Source organism: Colius striatus, chromosome 7 (assembly GCF_028858725.1).
Source record: "Colius striatus isolate bColStr4 chromosome 7, bColStr4.1.hap1, whole genome shotgun sequence".
NCBI classification, from domain to species: Eukaryota; Metazoa; Chordata; class Aves; order Coliiformes; family Coliidae; genus Colius; species Colius striatus.
The window spans coordinates 948158-968352 of NC_084765.1; the positions used below are offsets into that span (position 1 = coordinate 948158).

Sequence of the window (20195 nt, forward strand, 5' to 3'; positions counted from 1 at the left end):
CCATCCCCTCACCCGGGTGGTTGATGAAGATGTCGCATCAGGCTGGCTCCAGCACCGATCCCTGTGGAGCTCCAACTCGATTCCATGCCACTGATCACCAGCTCAGAGCAGCAGATGTCACTTTGGGGGGCTCAGCCCCGAGTGCCCCCCACACAGCCAGCTGCAGCCAGGCAGGAGGCACCTCAGGGAGCTCCACGTGCAGCCCTCACTGCTGCTCTTCACCCTGGGCTTCACAAAACTTCCATGGTGGCTTACAAATCAGCATGATATCAGCAGTGTTTATGGCCTGCTCACATGAAACAAGCCTGGCTTCTTATTTTATAACCTGGCAGAAAGCTGACTCACAGATATTGATGTTTACAGAGCACCCAAAAGATGAAAGCTCAAACATCCTGCATTCAGGACATTCGCTTCTTGTCACCACGAGATTTCCCTCTAAAACTAGGACATCCTTCTCCAGCAGCACAGCCTTCTCTCCAGCAGCAACAAGGCTTAAGCCACCCTCCCTCCAGAGAATGAGAAATGGTGTTCTTTGGGTATAACCTTTATTCTGAAAACAAACCCCAGCACATCGCTTTGCCAAGTAACACTATGCAAAATGAGGGATAAAAACAAGGAGGGGATGAAAAAAAGAGGCACTACCTTTTTCTTCTCAGGCTGGAACCTGTCTCTGTGGGTACAATGGGGAAGGATGCCTGGGGAGATGAGGGAGTGGGAAGGCTGCCATTCTAGGTTTAGTGGCATTTGTCTTTTGAAACAGAAAGCAGGCCCTAGCAGCGACACTGAGGCTGGGAGAGCAGCAGCCTCACCTCAGCTTAAGCACCAAGAGCAGCACAGAGCTTTGCTGGAACTTGGATTACCATTTATTACCCTTTTTAAAAAGACAAGGAAAAGTAACTCATGACAAGGGAAGAAGAGCCTAGACACGGCTCTCATGAAAGAGAGGAGTTTACCTTGTTGCTTCAAGTCTCTTTCTCAGCTCCAGTTTGGCTTCCACCCACATCTCCCCAGCTTCTCCTTCAGCCTCTGCTTTTGCACCTACCTCTTCTGGGGTGGATCCTGCCAGGCAGAAATCCCTCTATCCTTTGTACCTCCTTCACTCTGGGGCTGTTCAACTTTTCCCTTCTTAACTCAGCCAGGGTGTTTGTGGTCAGTGCTTCCCTTTAGCTCTGCAGTCTGGGCATCACCTCTGGGCCTGGCAGCCTCCTCCTCCAAGCCCCAACCAGCTGAAGGCAGCTCCCTCACCCCCTCCAGCCCCACGCTGTGGTGGTTTCATGTCTCTCCTCAGCTCACAGGAAGGTGCTGATTCACTAACCTAGCCTTGCTGGGGAGCACTGCAGCAGCATCCTTCCCAGCAGTGACGTGCAGGACAGAAACAGTGACCGGTTTTGGTATTTCGCCTAAAGCTCCTGGTTGAGCACAAAAAAGCAATCACAGGGGAGTGTGGTTGGCCCAGCCGGCTACTTGCTCTTCTTGGGCTTGCTGGTGCCGGTCTTGGCTTTCTTCTTGGCCGAGCCCTTGGTCTCCGGCTCCTTGCGCTTGGCTGAGGTGATGGAACCCGTCACCTTGAAGAAGTCGTCGAGCCGGCCCTGGGTGCTGCCCTGACGGCTCTTGCTCAGCCTCTTGACCCCGCTGCGGATCCTCTCCTCGTTGAACTGCTTCTCCCCACACATGAACTCCACCAGCTGCTCTTCGTCCGGCTCCGTCCACTTCAGCTCCACGGCGCTGGGGTTCACCACGTCCGGCTCCAGGAAGAGCTTCTGGGCCTCTTTGTGCAGCCAGTTCTCGGGCAGAGGGTACTTCTTGGTGTCTATCTGCTGGACGATCCTCTCGATGCTTTTGTGCTCCCTGATGAGCTCCACGGCGCGCTTGGGCCCGATGCCGCGGATGCTCTCGCAGTAGTCGCAGCCCAGGAGGATGCAAAGGTCCACAAACTGCTCCCAGGTCAGGTCCAGGTCCTGCAGAATGCGGTTCAGGTGGAACTCCTGGATGGGCAGCTTCTTGGCCTCGCTGGCCGTCAGGTGGCGCATGAGGACGGGGCTGCCGAAGGTCAGGCAGTCCATGTCCTCTGTGGCAGCCGCGTACACCTTCCCGGCCTTCACCAAGGCGGCGCAGCTGGCTTCGGCCTCCCCGGGCGCCTCCACGTAGGGAATGCCCATCAACCTCAACAACTTCTTGCACTCGTCAGTGTGCTGCTGGGTCACTTTGACCAACCTCTTGCTGTACTTCTCCACGCTTTCCTCCTCCCCGGCTTCCCGAGCCTCCTGCAGCTGTTTCTCGGCCTCGGCCCGGCGCTCGGTGCGTTTGGCCAGCTCCCCGGACTTGAGCTGCGGGGGTTTGCCGTCGAAGACGTAGACGGGCTTGATGCCGTTCTCCACCATGCGGATGGTGCGGTAGAACATGCCCACCAGGTGGCTGGTGGTCTCGCCCTCCTCGTTGTGCAGCGCCTCGGCCCCCTGCCGCACGGCGATCAGGAACTGGTAGATGCTCATGGAGGCGTCGATGGCCACCTTCCGCCCGAAGTACGCCTTGATGTCGTTCTCCCGGATGGCGCCGGGAGACACGTCGGCAATGAGCTTGGCCAGTCCGTGGATTCCCATCCTGGGGGGTTGGTCAGATCAGGATCAGCCTCTGCGCACACACACGCACACACACACACACACAGAGCTGGGGAAGGGGCTGGAGCACAAGGGTGCTGGGGAGGGGCTGAGGGAATGGGGGTGTTGAGCCTGGAGGAGGCTGAGGGGAGACAGGAGCCCTCTTTGACATTTCCCGACAGGAGGCTGCAGTGAGCTGGGGTCAGCTGTGGGACTCTCTGCCTCCACCTCAACCTTCCTTCCCACCGCTGCTAAGCCCTCTCTCTGGGCCCGCCTTGGCTCCTGCAGCCACCGTTACCCCCAAAGCCGCCTCAGCCCCCTCACACCGCCTTTACCCCTAGAGCCGCCTAATCCCCCTCACAGCGCCGTGATCCCTCCGAGCTGCCTCAGCCCCCTCACATTGCTGTGATCCTTCAGAGCCTCCTCAGCCGCCTCACACCACCGTGATCCCTCAGAGCCGCCTCAGCCCCCTCACACCCCCATGATTCCTCAGAGCTGCCTCAGCCCCCTCACATCGCCCTTTACCCCTAGAGCCGCCTCAGCCCCCTCACACCTCCGTGTCCCCTAGAGCCTCCTCAGCCCCCTCACACCACCGTGATCCCCCAGAGCCGCCTCAGCCCCCTCACACCCCCGTGATTCCTCAGAGCCGCCTCAGCCCCCTCACACCTCCGTGTCCCCTCAGAGCCGCCTCAGCCCCCTCACAGTGCCTTTACCCCTGGGCCGTCTCACACCTCCATGATCCCTCAGAGCCGCCTCAGCCCCATCACATCGCCGTTTCCCCCTCAGAACCGCCTCAGCCCCCTCACACCTCCGTGTCCCCTCAGCCCCCTCACGCCGCCGTTTTCCCCTGGGCCGCCTCACACCTCCGTGCCCCCTCAGAGCCGCTTCAGCCCCCTCATGCCGCCGTTTCCCCCTCAGAGCCGCCTCACAGCGCCGTTCCTGCCTCAGCCCCCTCACGCCGCCGTTTCCCCCTCAGAGCCGCCTCAGCCTCCTCACACCTCCGTGTCCCCTCAGAGCCGTCTCAGCCCTCTCACACCGCCTTTACCCCTGGGCTGCCTCCCATCTCCGTGCCCCCTCAGGGCCGCCTCAAGCCGCCGTTTCCCCCTCCCACCTCCGTGCCCCCTCAGAGCCGCCTCACGCCGCCGTTTCCCCCTCACGCCGCCGTTTCCCCCTCACGCCGCCGTTTCCCCCTCAGAGCCGCCTCACGCCGCCGTTCCCGCCTCACGCCGCCGTTCCCGCCTCAGAGCCGCCTCACACCGCCGTTTCCCCCTCAGAGCCGCCTCACACCTCCGTGCCCCCTCAGAGCCGCCTCACGCCGCCGTTTCCCCCTCAGAGCCGCCTCACGCCGCCGTTCCCGCCTCACGCCGCCGTTCCCGCCTCAGAGCCGCCTCACACCGCCGTTTCCCCCTCAGAGCCGCCTCACACCTCCGTGCCCCCTCAGAGCCGCCTCACGCCGCCGTTTCCCCCTCAGAGCCGCCTCACGCCGCCGTTCCCGCCTCAGCCGCCGCCATTACCTCCGCGCTCGCTCTCGCTCGCGCCGCTGTGCCCGCCGCCCGCCGCCTCAGCCAATAGCGAGCGGCTCCCGCCGGCGCCGCCCACCCGTCCCGGCATGCCCCGCTCCCACTTCCGACGGGCCGGGCCGGGGCGGGCGGCGGCGGGCGCGGAATCGACGTGTCGGGAGCGGAGAGCCGGAGCCGCGCCATGGTGAGAGCCGCCGGCCGCGGCGAGGGGCTGCGGCTGGAGCCGGGGCCTGGCACACGCTGCCGCTCCCGGTCCTGGCTCCGGCTCCGCTCACCCCCGCCGCCCCGTGTCCCCGCAGGAGCTGGAGGCCATGAGCAGATACACCAGCCCGGTGAACCCGGCCGTCTTCCCGCACCTCACCGTGGTGCTGCTGGCCATCGGCATGTTCTTCACCGCCTGGTTCTTCGTGTATCCCGCGGCGTGGGGGGACCGGGCTGGACGGGACGGGACGGGACCGAGCGGGTCGGGACGGGACCGAGTGGGTCGGGACGAGACTGGACTGGACGGGACGGAACCGGGCTGGACGGGACGAGACCGGGCTGGGCTAGACGGGACGGGACCGAGCTGGACGGGACGAGACCGGGCTGGACGGGACGAGACCAGGCTGGACGGGACGGAACCGGGCTGGACGGGACGAGACCGGGCTGGGCTAGACGGGACGGGACCGAGCGGGTCGGGACGGGACCGGGCTGGACGGGACGAGACCAGGCTGGACGGGACGAGACCGGGCTGGACGGGACGAGACCGGGCTGGACGGGACGGAACCGGGCTGGACGGGACGAGACCGGGCTGGGCTAGACGGGACGGGACCGAGCGGGTCGGGACGGGACCAGGCTGGACGGGACGGGACCGGGCTGGACGGGACGAGACCAGGCTGGACGGGACGAGACCGGGCTGGGCTGGACGGGACGAGACCGAGCGGGTCGGGACGGGACCGAGTGGGTCGGGACGGGACCGGGCTGGGCTAGACGGGACGGGACCGAGCGGGTCGGGACGAGACCAAGCGGGTTGGGACCACGGGGGACAGGGGGTTCCAGCACCTTTCTTTGCCTCCGTTCTCGCCTTAACCCCCCCCGGGACTTGCAGCTACGAGGTGACTTCTACCAAGTACACGCGGGATATCTACAAGGAGCTGCTGATCTCGCTGGTGGCTTCGCTCTTCATGGGCTTCGGCGTCCTCTTCCTGCTGCTGTGGGTCGGCATCTACGTGTGAGGCTGAGCAAGCGGCGTCCTGCTGCTCCTCGTCCCTGCCTGTAAGCTGCCTGGGCTCTGCACACCCTGCCTGAGAGAGGGGTGGGGGCAGCCCTGCAGTGTCATCCTCTGACCCCTGAGCAGTACAAGAGCTGCTTTTCGGGGGCAAAGTGAGGATGCACAAAAGGTTGTGTCCTTCTCCTCCTCCTCCCCCTGGCCTGAAGCCTTTGGGCTTGAGCATCGCAGCCATTCCGAGCTGTTGGGTGTTATTGGGGGGTAGAGGCTGAGCCCCAGCTCCCTGCAGCCTCCTGTGAGGGAGTGTCAGAGAGTGCTCCTGTCTCCCTTCAGCCTCCTCCAGGCTCAACACCCCCATTCCCTCAGCCCCTCCCCAGCAGCCTTGTGCTCCAGCCCCTCAGTGTCCCTCTGGCAGCGAGAGAGGAGCCCAACACTGTGCTCTGTTAACCATGGGCACAACTGGCATTCATCCCCATTTGAGGAATCACATGTGCTGGGGCTTGTCCTTTGGGGCTTGGGTAGCAGCAGAGCCTGGGGGACCCTGTCTCACCCCTCCCCTTGCTCTCTCCTTTGGTTCTAGGTGGGAAACCCTGCAGAGCCTCCTTTTGTATTTCTTTTCTACTTGCCAGGCCACATCCCCCATGAGGGACTGTGCTGAGGTGGAGTGACACCCACCAGCCCCCCAGACCAAACCTGAATAAAACTGGCTCTGTCATGCACCAGCCTTTGGTCTCAGCCTTTATCCTTCAAGAGCTCTTTGGGGGGGGGCTTTTTTACCTCATTTCTCCAAACCACGTTGGTACTGGCACAAGGTCCATGTGGGAATATCCCCTCCCAGAGGCATTTCAGTGCCACCTCGTGCCAGACTCTAGCAAATGGACACTTCTTGTGTCTCCCTGATCCTGCTTTTATACCCCTCAGTCCTTTTTTGTTTTCACCATCCCCTCACCCCCTTTCTGTGCCCGTTCTTACCTGGAGCCAGCAGCTTTGGGGCTCAGCAGTGCTCGTGACAAAAGCAAAGCTTAACTCCCACTGAGGAGTGGTTACAGGGGGGGGTTCCTCGGGGGGTTTGGAGCTCCTGAAGTGAAAGTGCCTTGTGGCAAGAGAGGAAGGTGCCAAGAGCCAGCCTTGGATACAAAGCAGTATTTATCTCTTTATTTATATGGGCATATTTACCTCCAGCATAAAAGTCTAAACAAGCCAAACCAAAAGTGGGGAATCCAGAGGCTCAGCACTCCCACCCAGCAACACATAAATAGAAATCAGAAAAGAAAGGAGGGAAACCACCCTGGCTTCTCCCTCCCTCCATCCCTCCCACCCTCCCTGCCCCCCAAATAAAACCCCAGGATCAATAATACCTGCTAAGGATGCAGCTCTACAAACTCGCTGGCAATATACAGTGATTAAAGCTGTGACAGCAAAGGTTTAAACAAAGACATTAGTGCTTTTACTTGGGTGTTGGGGGTTTGTTGTCTTGCAGTGGTGCCACAGTCTCTATTTACAGGCTTTAAGCTCTTGAAGGGCAGGACAGAGCCTGTGTGTGAATTTGCTTTTGAAACAAACTCTGAAGCGGCCCAGCCTTGGCCAGGGGCCTCGTTTCTTGGTTCCTTTCCTGCCATGAAGGGCTGGAGATGAAGTGTCTCTTCTTTTTCCAGTGGAAAGGGAGGGTTTTCCCCCCCAAGCTGTAAGGCTGGAGGCATGGGCAAGGCCTGATTGTTAAGTCTGTTACTGATTGGGGCTGGGGAAGGCGTCTGCAGTTGGGGCAGAGATGCCTTTGAATGGGGGGGGAAGAGTCCACAGGGCTGTGGGCTCAGGAGCAATCCTGGGACCCTTAATAATGACAGACCCCTTGTGACTGGGGTCTGCCTCCCTGTGCTTTGTGAAGAGGCTTTTAAGACAACGAGGCAAGTCCAAAGGCTGTGTTCTGAGTCCCTCTCCTTGGGTAGCAGGGATTGCTGTGGGCTTGGTGCTGTAGGTTTTGCCTCAGCTCGCTTCTCATCTCACTGGCCACTGGTTTTGAGGCACGTGGTGTTTAATGCAGGTGTGGGGAAGCCACTGTTCCCTCCTGGTAGCACAAAGAAAGGCACTAGAGATGCTCCCGTGGGCCTCAGGCACTTGTTTTGCTGGGGGTGGGCCCTTGGAAAGCCCAGAGTGAAGCAGCACAGGGACACCTGAGAGACTCCCATCTCCTCTGGGGCCACTGCTGCCACCGACTGATTGATTCCTCCCCTCCAGGAGCTGGGGGAAGATGGACTTGTGGGTCTCATCCAGCACGAGGGGCTGGCCTGGAGGTGGTGATTGCAGGCAGTGCTTTCAGCTCTGGCCCTCACACCACCACCCCTCACCTCTCCAGGGGCTGAATGAGCACACAAAGGCAAAGAGCAGGTCTGAGAAGGCTCCACCTGGCAGCTGAGCACGTGGCATCACTCACCTGAGTGAGGACTCACCAGACTGGGCCACTGATTGCCAAGTGGAGAATAAAAGCTGCCAAGGAAGGAACTTCCCAGTTGTAAGGCCAAGCAGAAAAGGGAGGAGGGGGAAAGAAAAGAGTGCTGAGCAGCTTCTCCAGAGAGCTACAGCCAGAGGTTTCCTCCCCAGCTGCATCCCGCTGTGCAGGAGCCTCAGCTGCTGCTGTGGAGATGCTCCCAAGCCTCAGCACCTCTGCCACTGAGCTCCCCAGAGTCAGGCAGGCCCTGAGCTCACCCTCTGCCTCCTGCAGTAACTGCAGAGCATCACCAAGGCAGGGTTCAGGGGTTGCTGCCTGGGGAGAAGCTGCCCTTGAAGCCGCTCTATGAATAAAAGGCCTTTGGTGAGCTCCTGGCGAGGGCTTCGGCTCCTTGGCTGGGACAAGCCTGGCTGATGGGACAGCCAACTGCTCCCCAGCTTGGAGACAGAAGGCTGGGGAGGCTCCCACGAGCTGTGCACAGGAACAAAGAGATGGGATGTGGATGAAAAGAAACCGACAAGAAAGGTCGTTGCAGGTTGCTTCTCCGGAGCAGCGGAGCCAGCCCCACGCTCCTCAGTGCTGGTGCCACCATGGCAAAGGCCAGGCTTTGCCAGGCTCCTGCTTCTGCCTCTTGTCTCCACTCAAGGCACCAAAATGCAGCAGCCACAGCCTGCTAGCAGATGCCCAAAAGCAGTTTGGGGGTGAGCTGGCCATGCCTGGGGAAGGGGCAAGGTGTGCTCTTGGCTCTGGTCAGCACTAGGGCATGCTCTGCCCCTCACCGTGGCTGCTCTCGGGTGTCAGAGCCCCAGGGAGAGGTGGCTCAGCCTCCAGGCACGTGGGTGTTTCCTCTGGCAGGAGGTGCTGGAGGAGGAGAGGTGTGCTGGGTGCTCAGTCTGACGTGTCCCAGCACCGCTCTGGAGCTGGACCGTGGAAGCTTGGCAGAGGCCCTTTGGTCTCTTGCTCGAGACACAATCAGTAGCTCAGTCAGGGCAGGATGAAGAGACCCATTTTTATACTGCTTTAAAAACAAAGGAAGAGGAAAAACAACCCCCCAGAATTCAGTAGTTTAGCAAGTTAAGAACTTGTAACAGTAAAACACCCCAAATCCACTCGGGGAAGGGTCTCGGCCGTAGAGGAACAGAGGGGCAGAGGAGCAGCCTCTCCAGTGCCTGGCAGAGACCCAGGGCTGCAGCAAAGCCCTGCCAAGCGTGCCCCCAGCGACCCAGCCTTGCTCTGCAGGGCTCACCAGCCTGCACTGGGGGGCTCCTTTCTGCTCAGCAGGGCAGAGGGGGGCTGTGCTGGCTGCAGAGCCCAGCGGGCGGCTCCGCACGGGAACGGCTCCCAGCAGAGTCCCACCAGGCAGCTGAGTTTTTTCACCCAGGGGACTGTCCCCACCCAGGGTTTGGGGTCTGGGCACAAAGCCTCAGCAGCAGCTTTGGTGGAGTTGTGGAGTTTATCCATCCAGACCTGGACAGGGTAGAAGTGGAAAGAGTCCAGCGAGGAGCGGGGACAGCCGGGGCCGATGCTGCAGCTGCTTGTCCACAGAGGACAGTCCATTCCTGGGGCTGCAGGGGACCAACTAGAAGGAACAGCAACTCCAGTGTATGACTTCCAGTATGTCCAGGCACAGCCTCCCTTTCCAGGCCCAACTCCAGCTTTTCTCTCTGGGAAAGGGCTCCAGTGTCGAGCAATTCCAGTGTCGTCTGGGGCCTCGGAGCCAGGACACGACAAGAGCTCCCCAGCTGTGCTCTGGGGTGCAGCAGACCTGGCCACCTTCAGTCCAGTGGAATGCTTCCAGAATCCAGTGTGGGAAGAGGAGGGAGAAGCCACTGAGGACACGAGCATCCCCAGTAAGGGAAGGAGGGAGATGTTTGGTGGTGGGAGCGGGTGTGGGCCGAGCCCAGGAGGTCCCCCAGGGCTGCTGGTGTGTCCTGGGGCTCGGGTCCTGCGTCCTGCTTCAGCCCTGGGGTCACCACCCACAACCAAACCAGCCCCACGTGGGACACGGGGGTGAAGTGGCGCTGGGGGCTAGTGGAGGAGGGGTGCACAGGAGACTCCCCAGTGGCACCAGTCTCCCTTCTCTCTCCAGCCACAGAGGGCACTGGTGCTGCCAGGGCTCACTCACACAGCCAGTAAAACTGAAAGTAATAGTCAGTGAAAAGGTGTCCCATGTGCTCAGGAGCAGTGCTGCAGTTGGCTTGGCCCTGTCAGAGAGTGAGAAGAAGAGCTTACAGACGAGGGTAGGGTTCCAAGGAGTGGGGGGGAAACAGGGCTTGAGCTCTGCTCTGGAGCAGAGAAAAATCACAGTCCCTACTCCCCATGTCACTGTGCAAGGCAACAGGCACGATGGGCAGGGCTGTGGAAGGCAACAGGCACAATGGGCAGGGCTGTGCAAGGCAACAGGCACAATGGAATGGGCTGTGGAAGGCAACAGCCACGATGGGCAGGGCTGTGGAAGGCTCTCAGCACAGTGTGGCCACTAAACCTGCCCTGGTCCCATCACCCCCATCCTGCTCAGCCCCGGACAAGAGGAGAGGTGAGGCAGGTGCTGGTACTCACAGGCTGTGCCACTCTGAAGTGGTAGGTGAACTCCTGGAAGGACATCATCAGCAGAGGCCAGCGGTGTGTTGTTTCCTGGTGGGGGGGAAGAGCTGGGATGAGACGTGGGATGAGCTTCAGGGGATGTTGTCCCAGGCCAGACTGGCAGGGATCACACAACCCCACGGAGGAGGAACCTCTCCAGGGTCAGCAGTGGAGCTGGGCTGAGGGGGCACTCGAGGGCAGGGAGGGTCTGACTCAGGCTCTGTGCATGACGACCTGCCAAATCCCCCCTGAAGGGAGGTGTGATGGCAGCTGAGAGCCTGCCCTCTTCCCCACAGGATGGGTGCTCTTGCAGAGGGGTTGGATGGGATAGAATCAGAATGCTTTGGGTTGGGGAAGCCCTTGGAGCTGCTGGAGCCCTCCCCCTGCCCAGCCCAGCGCTGACCCACAGCCCTCAGCCCCACGGCTCTGGGATCCCTACAGGGCTGGGCACTGCCCCAGCTCCCTGGGCAGCTTGGCACAGTGTTCAACAGGACCAGTGAACCAATGATTTCACTGGAGTGACCAGAGGGATGAGGTTCAGGGACACCTCTGAGGGTTGCTGACGTGAGCCAGCGCAGGGCAGAGCGGTGCTTGAGCAGGGGCTCCTCCTCCAGCAGCCCTTGTGCTGGCAGCCTGCAGGGCTCAGTGCTGTGCTGGGATGGCATGAGCTCTGTGGGTTTTGGGAGCAGCACCCTCATACCTGCGTGGCTGTGGTGCCAGTGGAGCTGTTGCCACTCACAGAGTCCTGGCAGGGGTCACTGGACACGAGGCCACAAAGGGAGATGGACACAGCGGAGGAGGAGCTGGGGAGAGAAACCAGGGTGAGAAACCTGCTGTGCCTTGCCCAGCTCGGGCAGGAGACACCGTGGCCACGTGGCACAGCATCCAGCAGGCACTGAAAACACCCAGGAGAGGAGCCCTGGGCACTCACTTCATCTCCAGGGTGAGGTTGGTGTTCACTGCTGTGAGCTGGCTGACGGGGATGCGGGAGCTGAAGTTGCCGGTCCTGTGGGCACAGAGAGACAGCATCACACCTCAGCACAGAGCTGCAGGGAGACAAGCCAGAGCAGGACTCAAAGCTCCTGTTGGGACCCCTGAGAGGCTCCCCAGGCTGGTCCCCAAGGCTGAGCTCATTGCCCAAACCCCCAGTGAGGGACTGGGCTCACCAGCTCCTCCGCCCAAGGAGCAGCAATGGGGCTGCCTTGGGGGTGCTGGTGCAAAAGGGGTCCCGAGCTCCAGGAGCTGCTCATCTGCTGCTTCCCCCCGGTGCCACCGAGGGGGTCCCCGTGGCACTCACCGGCAGGCGGCAGCGGCGGCACAGTCCCGGGGCTGGAGGGACATGTTGATCTCCAGGATCCGGACAGACTGCAGCACTGGGCTGGGCCCTGCAGAGGGGACAAGAGGCAGGTCAGGAGCTGCAAAGGGATGGCAGCTGGGCTAAGCTGAGGGAGGAGGGCTGGGAGGGATGCCTGGCACTGAGGCCACTGTCAGCAGAAAGGGGGGACACTGGAACATGTCTCTTGTGAAGAAAGGCTGCAGGACCTGGGGCTGTTCCAGCTGGTGAGAGAAGGCTGAGCTCAGGGGCAGCTCAGCAATGCTGCTCAGCCCCTGCAGGGTGGGTGGCAGGGGGCTGGGGCCAGGGTTTGGTGTGTGGTGGCCAGAGCCAGGACAAGGGGTGATGGGCACAGGCTGGGACACAAACAGCTCCACTTAAACACAGAGTTAAAGCTTGCTGTGAAGGGGAGGGAGCCCTGGCACAGGCTGGAGGAGGCTGAGGGGAGCCAGCAGCACCCTCTGACACTCCCTGGCAGGAGGCTGCAGGGAGCTGGGGGTCAGTGATGGGCAGTGATGAGCGACAGGACAAGGGGAAACAGGCTCAGGCTGCCCCAGGGGAGGTTGAGGCTGGAGCTGAGGCTGAGCTGTGTCCCTGAGAGGGGTGTCAGCCCCTGTGCCAGGCTGCCCAGGGAGCTGGGGCAGTGCCCAGCCCTGCAGGGACCCCAAACCCATGGAGCTGAGCTGGGCTGGGCAGGGGGTGCTCTCCAGCAGCTCCAAGGCCTTTCCCAACCCAAATGACTCCGTGGTTCCTCTGGGGCCCCCAGGGAGGGCTGACAGCCCACAGGGCAGCCCCTTGGTGCACGTACCGTGGGGGCCGGGCTGCGGGGCGCGGGGCCGCCCGAGGCTGCGCTGCTGCCGGACCTGCCCCGGCGCCGAGTCGCTGCGGGACAGCGAGAGCTTCGAGATGTACTTGGATTTGCCCTGGCTGTGGGTGAAGGGGGAGGAGGGGCTGGCATTGGGGCTGGCATTGGGGCTGCCCTGAGACCTGTCAGGAGCCTTTGGCCACTTGGTGTAGGAGGCTGCTTTGCCGCCGATGCCCCTGGATTTGCCTTTGATGTTTGTGGCTGGCAGGAGCGAGCTCTGGCTTTGGTCTGAGGAGAGAAGGGAGAGAAAGGTAGGTGCTGAGAGGCAGACAGGGGCTGGCAGCACTCCTGCCCTCCAAGGCCAGTGAGGGGGGAGCAGCTCCCAGGCTCTGGGTTCCTCCTGTCCCCACCTCACCTCCTGTCCCCACCTCACCTCCCGCAGGATCCCCCCCGTGAGCAGCTGAGGCTTCGTAGCCCCTGTGCCTGAGGTGGGATCCTGGCAGCAGAGGGGACAAAATGTGGGCAACAGCCTTGTGCTCAGTGTTCCAAGGCAAGGGAAAAGCACGACTCCAGGGGCTTACAGCTCTGCAGGCACTGCCTGAGCTGCTGCTCCTCCTCACACAGCCGTGACGACAGAGCTGGCAGGAGCCCTGCCTGGCAGCCAAGAGGCAGCTCAGCTCCTGCCCAGAGCAAACAGAGGAAGGACAGATTACTTGATGACAAGAACAACGCTGCAGAGGTTTGCCTCACGGTGGGCTTCTCTGTTTTCCCATGCAGGACATGCCATGTCCTTTCCAAAGTCCCAAACCTCAGCGGCGGGGTCGAGCCCAGGGACGTGCCCAGGATTCCCCTGCGTGTTTCTCAGGCCTTTTGTCATCTGCCTTCTAGTCCTGCCAGTGTTTGCTGGCTTGCTGTACCTGACACAGGGCTGGTCTGCTATCCCAGGAGCAGCCTCAGCCCTTTTCTCCTCCATCTCCTCCCCACAACCCTCACAGCTCCTGTCGTTGCAAGCTTTGGACTTCAGTTGGGACTGACAGCTACAGCAGCTTGGGCACCCCAGCACGGCCCCTCCTGACTTCATGCTGGCAGCTTAAAAGCCTTTCCAGCCCCTCTCCCCCCTGGCAGCAGGCTCAGGGGTGTCTGAGCCGTGCCCCATGGGCAGGGAGGGCTGCTCTGCCCTGCTCAGCCCAGAGCCCCTTTTGAAGGGCAGCCTGCATTTCCTTTCCATAACACACAGAAGCAAGGCATGAGGTGAGCTGAGGCTGGGGAGATAAAAGTGATGCAAGGGTGAGACAGAGCTTGGTGTGGTCCCAGGACCTCCTGGGTGCCACTTACCTGTCGTGTTGGTGGCGTGAGTGGGGCTGGTCTCAGAGGGGGCAGCTGAGGAGATGTTGGTGGGAGCAGCAGAGCAGCAGGTGGAGAAGCAGGGTGGGCTGAAACAGGCCAGGACACTGTGACCAGATGAGCTGAAGTCCTGTGTGCCCTCTGGGGCTGCAGGGCAAACAGAATGGACACATGGAGTAAAGCAAGGTGAGCAGCAAGGAGTCACAGCATGCTGGGGGTGGGCAGGGCGCTGCAGAGCTCCCCCAGCCCCTGCTCAAGCAGCTTCCCCTCAACCAGGGGGCACAGGAACCAAAGGAGTTTTAGTGGGTGTGTGAGTGTCCCAGCCTGTGTCCCATTGATGGACACTACAGAAGAAAAGGTGGATCCCCATCCTCCTGCCACCCGCCCTGTAGGGCCTGAACAGCGTTGCTGAGGTGCCCCTGAGCTCAGGCTTCTCTCCTGCAGCTGAGCAGCCCCAGGGCTGCAGCCTTTCCTCCTCACACACATGTCCCAGCCCCTCAGCATCTTGGTGGCCCTGCACTGGCCTCTCTGCAGCACTTCCCTGTCTCTCCTGAGCTGGGCAGCCCAGCACTGGCCACAGGGCTCAGGATGAGGCCTCAGAGGGGCAGCAGAAGCTCCCTGGCCCTGCTGCCCACACTCTCTGGCTGCCCCCCAGGCTGCTCCTTGCCCACCAGCCCACGTTGCTGCTCGTGGCTCTTTGGTGCCCCCCAGCACTGCCAGGTCCCTCTCCTGGAGCTGCTCCCCAGCAGGTCACCCCCAGCCTGTGCTGGTGCTGGGCTGGTTCCTCCCCAGCTGCAGGACTCTGCCCTCAGTGCCCCTCAGCAGGTTCCTCTGTGCCCAGCTCTGGCTGAATGGCAGCTCAGCCTCTGGTGCATCAGCCAGTGCTCCCAGTTTGGTGCCATCAGGGCACGTGCTGAGGGTCCCTCTGTCCCTTCACCCAGGTGCCTGATGGAGATGTTGGGTCAGACTGGCCCCAGCACCAGCTCCTGTGGAACCCCCCTGGCCACAGACCCCCAGCTCACCCCTGTGCCATTGCTCACCCCCCCGCAGCTGGAGCAGCACCTCTCCCTTCCCCAAAACCAAAGCCCCAGGGGCTCTCAGCATTCAGCCAGCACCGCAGAGGAGCAGCCCCATTCACCCCCCTGCCCCACAGCCCCTCAGGAGGGGACCTGGAGCTGCTGGGGCTGCTGGGACCCACCATGGTGTGTGCTGGGCTTGGCGCTGGCTCTGCCCGAGGCCGCCGTGGAACGAACCGACTGCGTCTTGTCAAGGTTCTGGTTTGACCTGAAACACAGGAAAAGAGGGTGAAAAAACCTCTCCCAGGGGGGCACAAGGGTGTCACCTGTGTGTGAACAGAGAAGCAGCTGGAGCAGGGGGCAGGGAGATGGGTCCAGGGACGAGGAGCAAGGGCAGATGTGGTGAGCACAAGGGTGAGGAGCCCAGCGTGGGGTGAGGTGGGAAAGCAGAGGCAGGAGGGAGGCACATGGGCCATGGAGGCTGCAAGGACAGGTAGGAGATGCTCCAGGAGATCTTGTGGCAGTCCCAAGCCTGGCAGGGACAGTGCAGCTGGTGCAGAGGAGCCCAACAACACTCCCCTGCTGCTTGCTGTGATGGACTCCATCTCCAGCAGTGATCTCACTGGGGTGGATTTCTGAGCTCAGGTCTTATGAGGCCAAAGCAGGCTCCAGGCAGCACCATGCCCTGAGAGAGGTGCCCCAGGTCTTATCCCCTGAGGTCACAGCAGGCTCCAAGCAGCACCATGCCCTGAGAGAGGTGCCCCAGGTCTTACCCCCTGAGGCCACAGCAGGCTCCAGGCAGCACCATCCCCTGAGAGAGGTGCCCCAGGTCTTACCCCATGAGCCACAGCAGGCTCCAAGCAGCATCATGCCCTGAGAGAGGTGCCCCAGGTCTTACCCCATGAGCCACAGCAGGCTCCAAGCAGCATCATGCCCTGAGAGAGGTGCCCCAGGTCTTACCCCATGAGCCACAGCAGGCTCCAAGCAGCATCATGCCCTGAGAGAGGTGCCCCAGGTCTTACCCCATGAGCCACAGCAGGCTCCAGGCAGCATCATGCCCTGAGAGAGGTACCCCAGGTCTTACCCCATGAGCCACAGCAGGCTCCAAGCAGCACCATCCCCTGAGAGAGGTGCCCCAGGTCTTACCCCCTGAAGCCACAGCAGGCTCCAGGCAGCACCATGCCCTGAATGAGGTGCCCCAGGTCTTACCCCATGAGCCACAGCAGGCTCCAAGCAGCACCATCCCCTGAGAGAGGTGCCCCAGGTCTTACCCCATGAGCCACAGCAGGCTCCAGGCAGCACCATGCCCTGAATGAGGTGCCCCAGGTCTTACCCCATGAGCCACAGCAGGCTCCAGGCAGCACCATCCCCTGAATGAGGTGCCCCAGGTCTTACCCCATGAGCCACAGCAGGCTCCAGGCAGCACCATCCCCTGAATGAGGTGCCCCAGGTCTTACCCCATGAGCCACAGCAGGCTCCAAGCAGCCCCATGCCCTCAGAGGTTCCCCCTTTTCCTTGGGACACAGCTTGTCCCCTTGTTTTTCAGACACACACAACCCCACCCAGGTTCACCCCATGTCACTTCACTGAAGCTACTCCCCCTCCTGTAGAGAAACCAAAGCACCACATCCCCAGGGGTGAGGGCTCAGAGAAGGAAATGACTCACTGGGGTATTTTCCTGCCCTTCTTTTGCACAGTAACTTGTCCTCTACTTGAGAGTGACCCCCCCCCAACAAAGCTACTCCTACATGAAGAGAGGGAACAGCTTTTGGGCTCATCTTTCAAGGTCTTCATCCGTTTTCTATGCTCCCTCCTATCAACCTGCCTCCTCCTGCTTTGCTCCTAGTGTGGCATTTCATTATGGAGCCTTTAATTGCCTCTCCAGTCCCCTAATGCTCCTTTCCCCTTCCTGATGAGCTCCATCATCCTCCTGGAGCCTTTAATTGCCTCTCCAGTCTCCTAATGCTCATTGCCCCTTCCTGATGAGCTCCATCATCCTCCTGGAGCCTTTAATTGCTTCTCCAGTCTCCTAATGCTCCTTTCCCCTTCCTGATGAGCTCCATGATCCTCCTGGAGCCTTTAATTGCTTCTCCAGTCTCCTAATGCCCCTTTCCCCTTCCTGATGAGCTCCAGCATCCTCCTGGAGCCTTTAATTGCTTCTCCAGTCTCCTAATGCTCATTTCCCCTTCCTGATGAGCTCCATGATCCTCCTGGAGCCTTTAATTGCCTCTCCAGTCTCCTAATGCTCATTTCCCCTTCCTGATGAGCTCCATCATCCATCCTCCTGGAGCCTTTAATTGCCTCTCCAGTCTCCTAATGCTCATTTCCCCTTCCTGATGAGCTCCATCATCCATCCTCCTGGAGCCTTTAATTGCCTCTCCAGTCTCCTAATGCTCATTTCCCCTTCCTGATGAGCTCCATCATCCATCCTCCTGGAGCCTTTAATTGCCTCTCCAGTCTCCTAATGCTCATTTCCCCTTCCTGATGAGCTCCATCATCCATCCTCCTGGAGCCTTTAATTGCTTCTCCAGCCTCCTAATGCTCATTTCTCCCTCCTGATGAGCTCCATCATCCTCCTGGAGCCTTTAATTGCTTCTCCAGTCTCCTAATGCTCATTTCCCCTTCCTGATGAGCTCCATGATCCTCCTGGAGCCTTTAATTGCTTCTCCAGTCTCCTAATGCCCCTTTCCCCTTCCTGATGAGCTCCAGCATCCTCCTGGAGCCTTTAATTGCTTCTCCAGTCTCCTAATGCTCATTTCCCCTTCCTAGTGGGCTCTATCATCCTTCTTCCTGAACCCTTTTAATTGCTTCCTCCTACAGCCTTTAATTGCCTCTCCAGTCTCCTAATGCTCATTTCCCCTTCCTGATGAGCTCCAGCATCCTCCTGGAGCCTTTAATTGCCTCTCCAGTCTCCTAATGCTCATTTCCCCTTCCTGATGAGCTCCATCATCCATCCTCCTGGAGCCTTTAATTGCTTCTCCAGCCTCCTAATGCTCATTTCTCCCTCCTGATGAGCTCCATCATCCTCCTGGAGCCTTTAATTGCCTCTCCAGTCTCCTAATGCTCATTTCCCCTTCCTGATGAGCTCCAGCATCCTCCTGGAGCCTTTAATTGCCTCTCCAGTCTCCTAATGCTCCTTTCCCCTTCCTAGTGGGCTCCACCATCCCCCTGGACTCCCACCTGAGGTGTATTCACATCCCTTTGCTTTCCATTTTGCTGAAGATCCCTGGGTCCTCTGTGGTGCAGGTGGGAGGGACAGGAGCTGAGAGCAGGGATGAAGTACCAGGGTAATGGAAAGAGTCACATACCGTGGGCACAGAGCGACCGGGAGCCTGGGACCCCTGTGCTGAAAGAGGGCCAAGAGACAGGCAGTGGGCACAGCAAGGGAGCTGCAGGGAGGGGAGAGGGGAGGAAAACACAAGTAGATGAGGAGGAGGAGGAGGAGGAGGGGGGGGAAATGGAAGAGGAGGTGGAAGACAACCACAACAATGAAATGACACGATGGGAATGAAAAGACCAGGGTGGGGAAATGGGAGTGGGAAGAACATGGGTTGGATGAGAGGTGTAACCAGGGCAGGAGGGAGAACAAGAGGACAGGGAGAAGAGAGAGACAAAAAGAGACTCATTATCTGGCCAGGTGAGCTCCTAAAGGAGTGCAGTGGGCCACAACTGGCTGCCCACTGCTGGGGCTGCTCCCTCAGTGCTCTCTCCACACTAAGGACACTGTTTGCAGAGGAAAACTCTTTGCCAGGCTGCTGCAGCCCCACTGCCATCAGTGGCAGGCTGCTGGGTTAGTGCAGAGGCATCCAAAGACCCTTCAGAGCAGCCAGCAGCAGCCTTCAGAGCCGCCAGCATCCTCCCCTTTCTCCTCCAGATAGGCGACATCAGGGCTGGATGAGTGGACGTGTCTGTGGTTGCTTCTCCAGCTCAGCTCAGTGGCTTCACTCTCAGCAGCCTCACAGTGGGCTGCATTTGGTGCTTCAGACTGCCCTGGTCAGCATCTCCCTCCCCCAGGGCCCAGAGGTACCCACCCGTCGACGTCCACCAGATCCTCCTCGCTGCGCAGGCTCAGCACGTACAGCGTGGACATGGACACCACGCTGGGGAGGGAGAGAAGAGGCACAGGCTGAGGCAGGCCAGGGGGCAAAAGGGCCTGCCAAGGGGTCTCAGCCCATGGAAGAAGCTGTAGGTTCACAGCCCCTCGCTGCACACCCCAGGGAGCAACAGGAATCAGGGAACCCGCTGGGGTGGAAAAGCCCTTGGAGCTGCTGGAGCCCAGCCCCTGCCCTCCCCAGCACTGACCCAGGGCTGTGGGGTCCCTCCAGGGCTGGGCACTGCCCCAGCTCCCTGGGCAGCCTGGCACAGGGGCTGACACCCCTCTCAGGGAAACAGCTCAGCCTCAGCTCCAGCCTCAGCCTCCCCTGGGGCAGCTGCAGCCCCTTTGCTCTTCTCTGGGTCATGGCATGGCTGACTGTGGGGCTGAGTGCAGGCTGGGCTGGGGACAGGGCTGGGGACAGGGCAGCTCCCCCCTCCTGCCTCATCAACCTCAACCTCCCCTGGGGCAGCTGCAGCCCCTTTTCCCCTTGTCCTGTGGCTCATGGCTGGGAAGAGACTGACACCCCCCTGCCTGGGCTCCTGTGCCCCTCCTCTCCTTGCTCAGCTGCAGGGGGTGGCTGCTCTGGGTCCTGCCTCCCAAACCCTCAGCTTCTGGGGCAAAAGTGGGGAGCTGGAGGCCGTGGGGTGGTGAGGCTGCAGGTGTTGAGCCCAGCCCCGTGCTGAGAGGAGCCTCAGCACCAGCCCTTTGCTCCCCACCCTGGGCTGTGGGGCTGGATGTCGTGACAAGGTCCCACAACCATAGAACTGGTTGAGTGGAAAAGCCCTTGGAGCTGCTGGAGCCCAGCCCCTGCCCAGCCCAGCGCTGACCCAGGGCTGTGGGGTCCCTCCAGGGCTGGGCACTGCCCCAGCTCCCTGGGCAGCCTGGCACAGGGCTCACACCCCTCTCAGGGAAACAGCTCAGCCTCAGCTCCAGCCTCAGCCTCCCCTGGGGCAGCTGCAGCCCCTCTCCCCTTGTCCTGTCACTCCTTACTCAGCAAAGAGACCAAACCTCCCTCAGGTTCTTACACTGTGCTTCCAGCAGTGCTGTAGCACAGCACACAGCCCCAGCATCCTCCTCAAATGCCAGCCACAGGATGCCTCACTCCTTGCCAGCTGAAGACCCACCTACAGCAAAGCTTTGCAGCTTGAGGGAGCTGTGACCTTCCCACAGCTCCCACTCTCAGGCAAGGTGCTGGGCTCGTGCCCGTCGGCTCTGCCAGCACCAGCAATGGGAGGCTTTCCTGCTGTC

The 20195-nt window shown here is 60.7% G+C and overlaps 3 protein-coding genes across 11 annotated transcripts in view; 1 reads left to right on the top strand and 2 right to left on the bottom strand.

Annotated features, from left to right (window-relative positions):
- Positions 1–541: 541 nt before the first annotated feature.
- FEN1 (flap structure-specific endonuclease 1) lies at positions 542–4126 on the bottom strand. Of its 4 annotated transcripts, none has more exons than XM_062000618.1 (2): positions 4112–4126; positions 542–2601 (listed from the first exon to the last, which is right to left on the bottom strand). In XM_062000618.1, exon 2 carries the CDS (start codon positions 2598–2600, stop codon positions 1461–1463), a length of 1140 nt encoding a protein of 379 aa, XP_061856602.1. In that variant the 5' UTR covers position 2601; positions 4112–4126; the 3' UTR covers positions 542–1460. The 4 variants fall into 4 exon arrangements, with proteins under 4 accessions (XP_061856602.1, XP_061856604.1, XP_061856603.1 ...); XM_062000620.1 differs by lacking the exon at positions 4112–4126 and adding an exon at positions 3885–3959; XM_062000619.1 differs by lacking the exon at positions 4112–4126 and adding an exon at positions 3709–3751.
- Positions 4127–4208: 82 nt separating this feature from the next.
- On the top strand, positions 4209–6046 carry TMEM258 (transmembrane protein 258). Its single transcript, XM_062000660.1, has 4 exons — positions 4209–4301; positions 4417–4526; positions 5205–5371; positions 5905–6046. The coding sequence occupies exons 1-3, from the start codon at positions 4299–4301 to the stop codon at positions 5329–5331; spliced, it is 240 nt and encodes a 79-aa protein (XP_061856644.1). The 5' UTR covers positions 4209–4298; the 3' UTR covers positions 5332–5371; positions 5905–6046.
- A 606-nt stretch (positions 6047–6652) lies between these two features.
- The window catches only part of MYRF (myelin regulatory factor), a 67024-nt gene continuing 53481 nt past the window's right edge, over positions 6653–20195 (bottom strand). For 5 of the 6 annotated variants that reach the window (XM_062000579.1, XM_062000581.1, XM_062000580.1 and 2 more), the window contains 9 exons: positions 18883–18951; positions 15034–15119; positions 13827–13982; positions 12495–12779; positions 11651–11738; positions 11285–11359; positions 11054–11156; positions 10330–10404; positions 6653–9974 (listed from right to left, as the gene is read on the bottom strand). In XM_062000579.1, the coding sequence (XP_061856563.1) occupies positions 9888–9974; positions 10330–10404; positions 11054–11156; positions 11285–11359; positions 11651–11738; positions 12495–12779; positions 13827–13982; positions 15034–15119; positions 18883–18951 (1024 nt within the window). In that variant the 3' untranslated portion in view covers positions 6653–9887. The remainder of the gene's footprint in view (positions 9975–10329; positions 10405–11053; positions 11157–11284; positions 11360–11650; positions 11739–12494; positions 12780–13826; positions 13983–15033; positions 15120–18882; positions 18952–20195) is intronic. The other variant, XM_062000582.1, reaches the window with a different exon arrangement.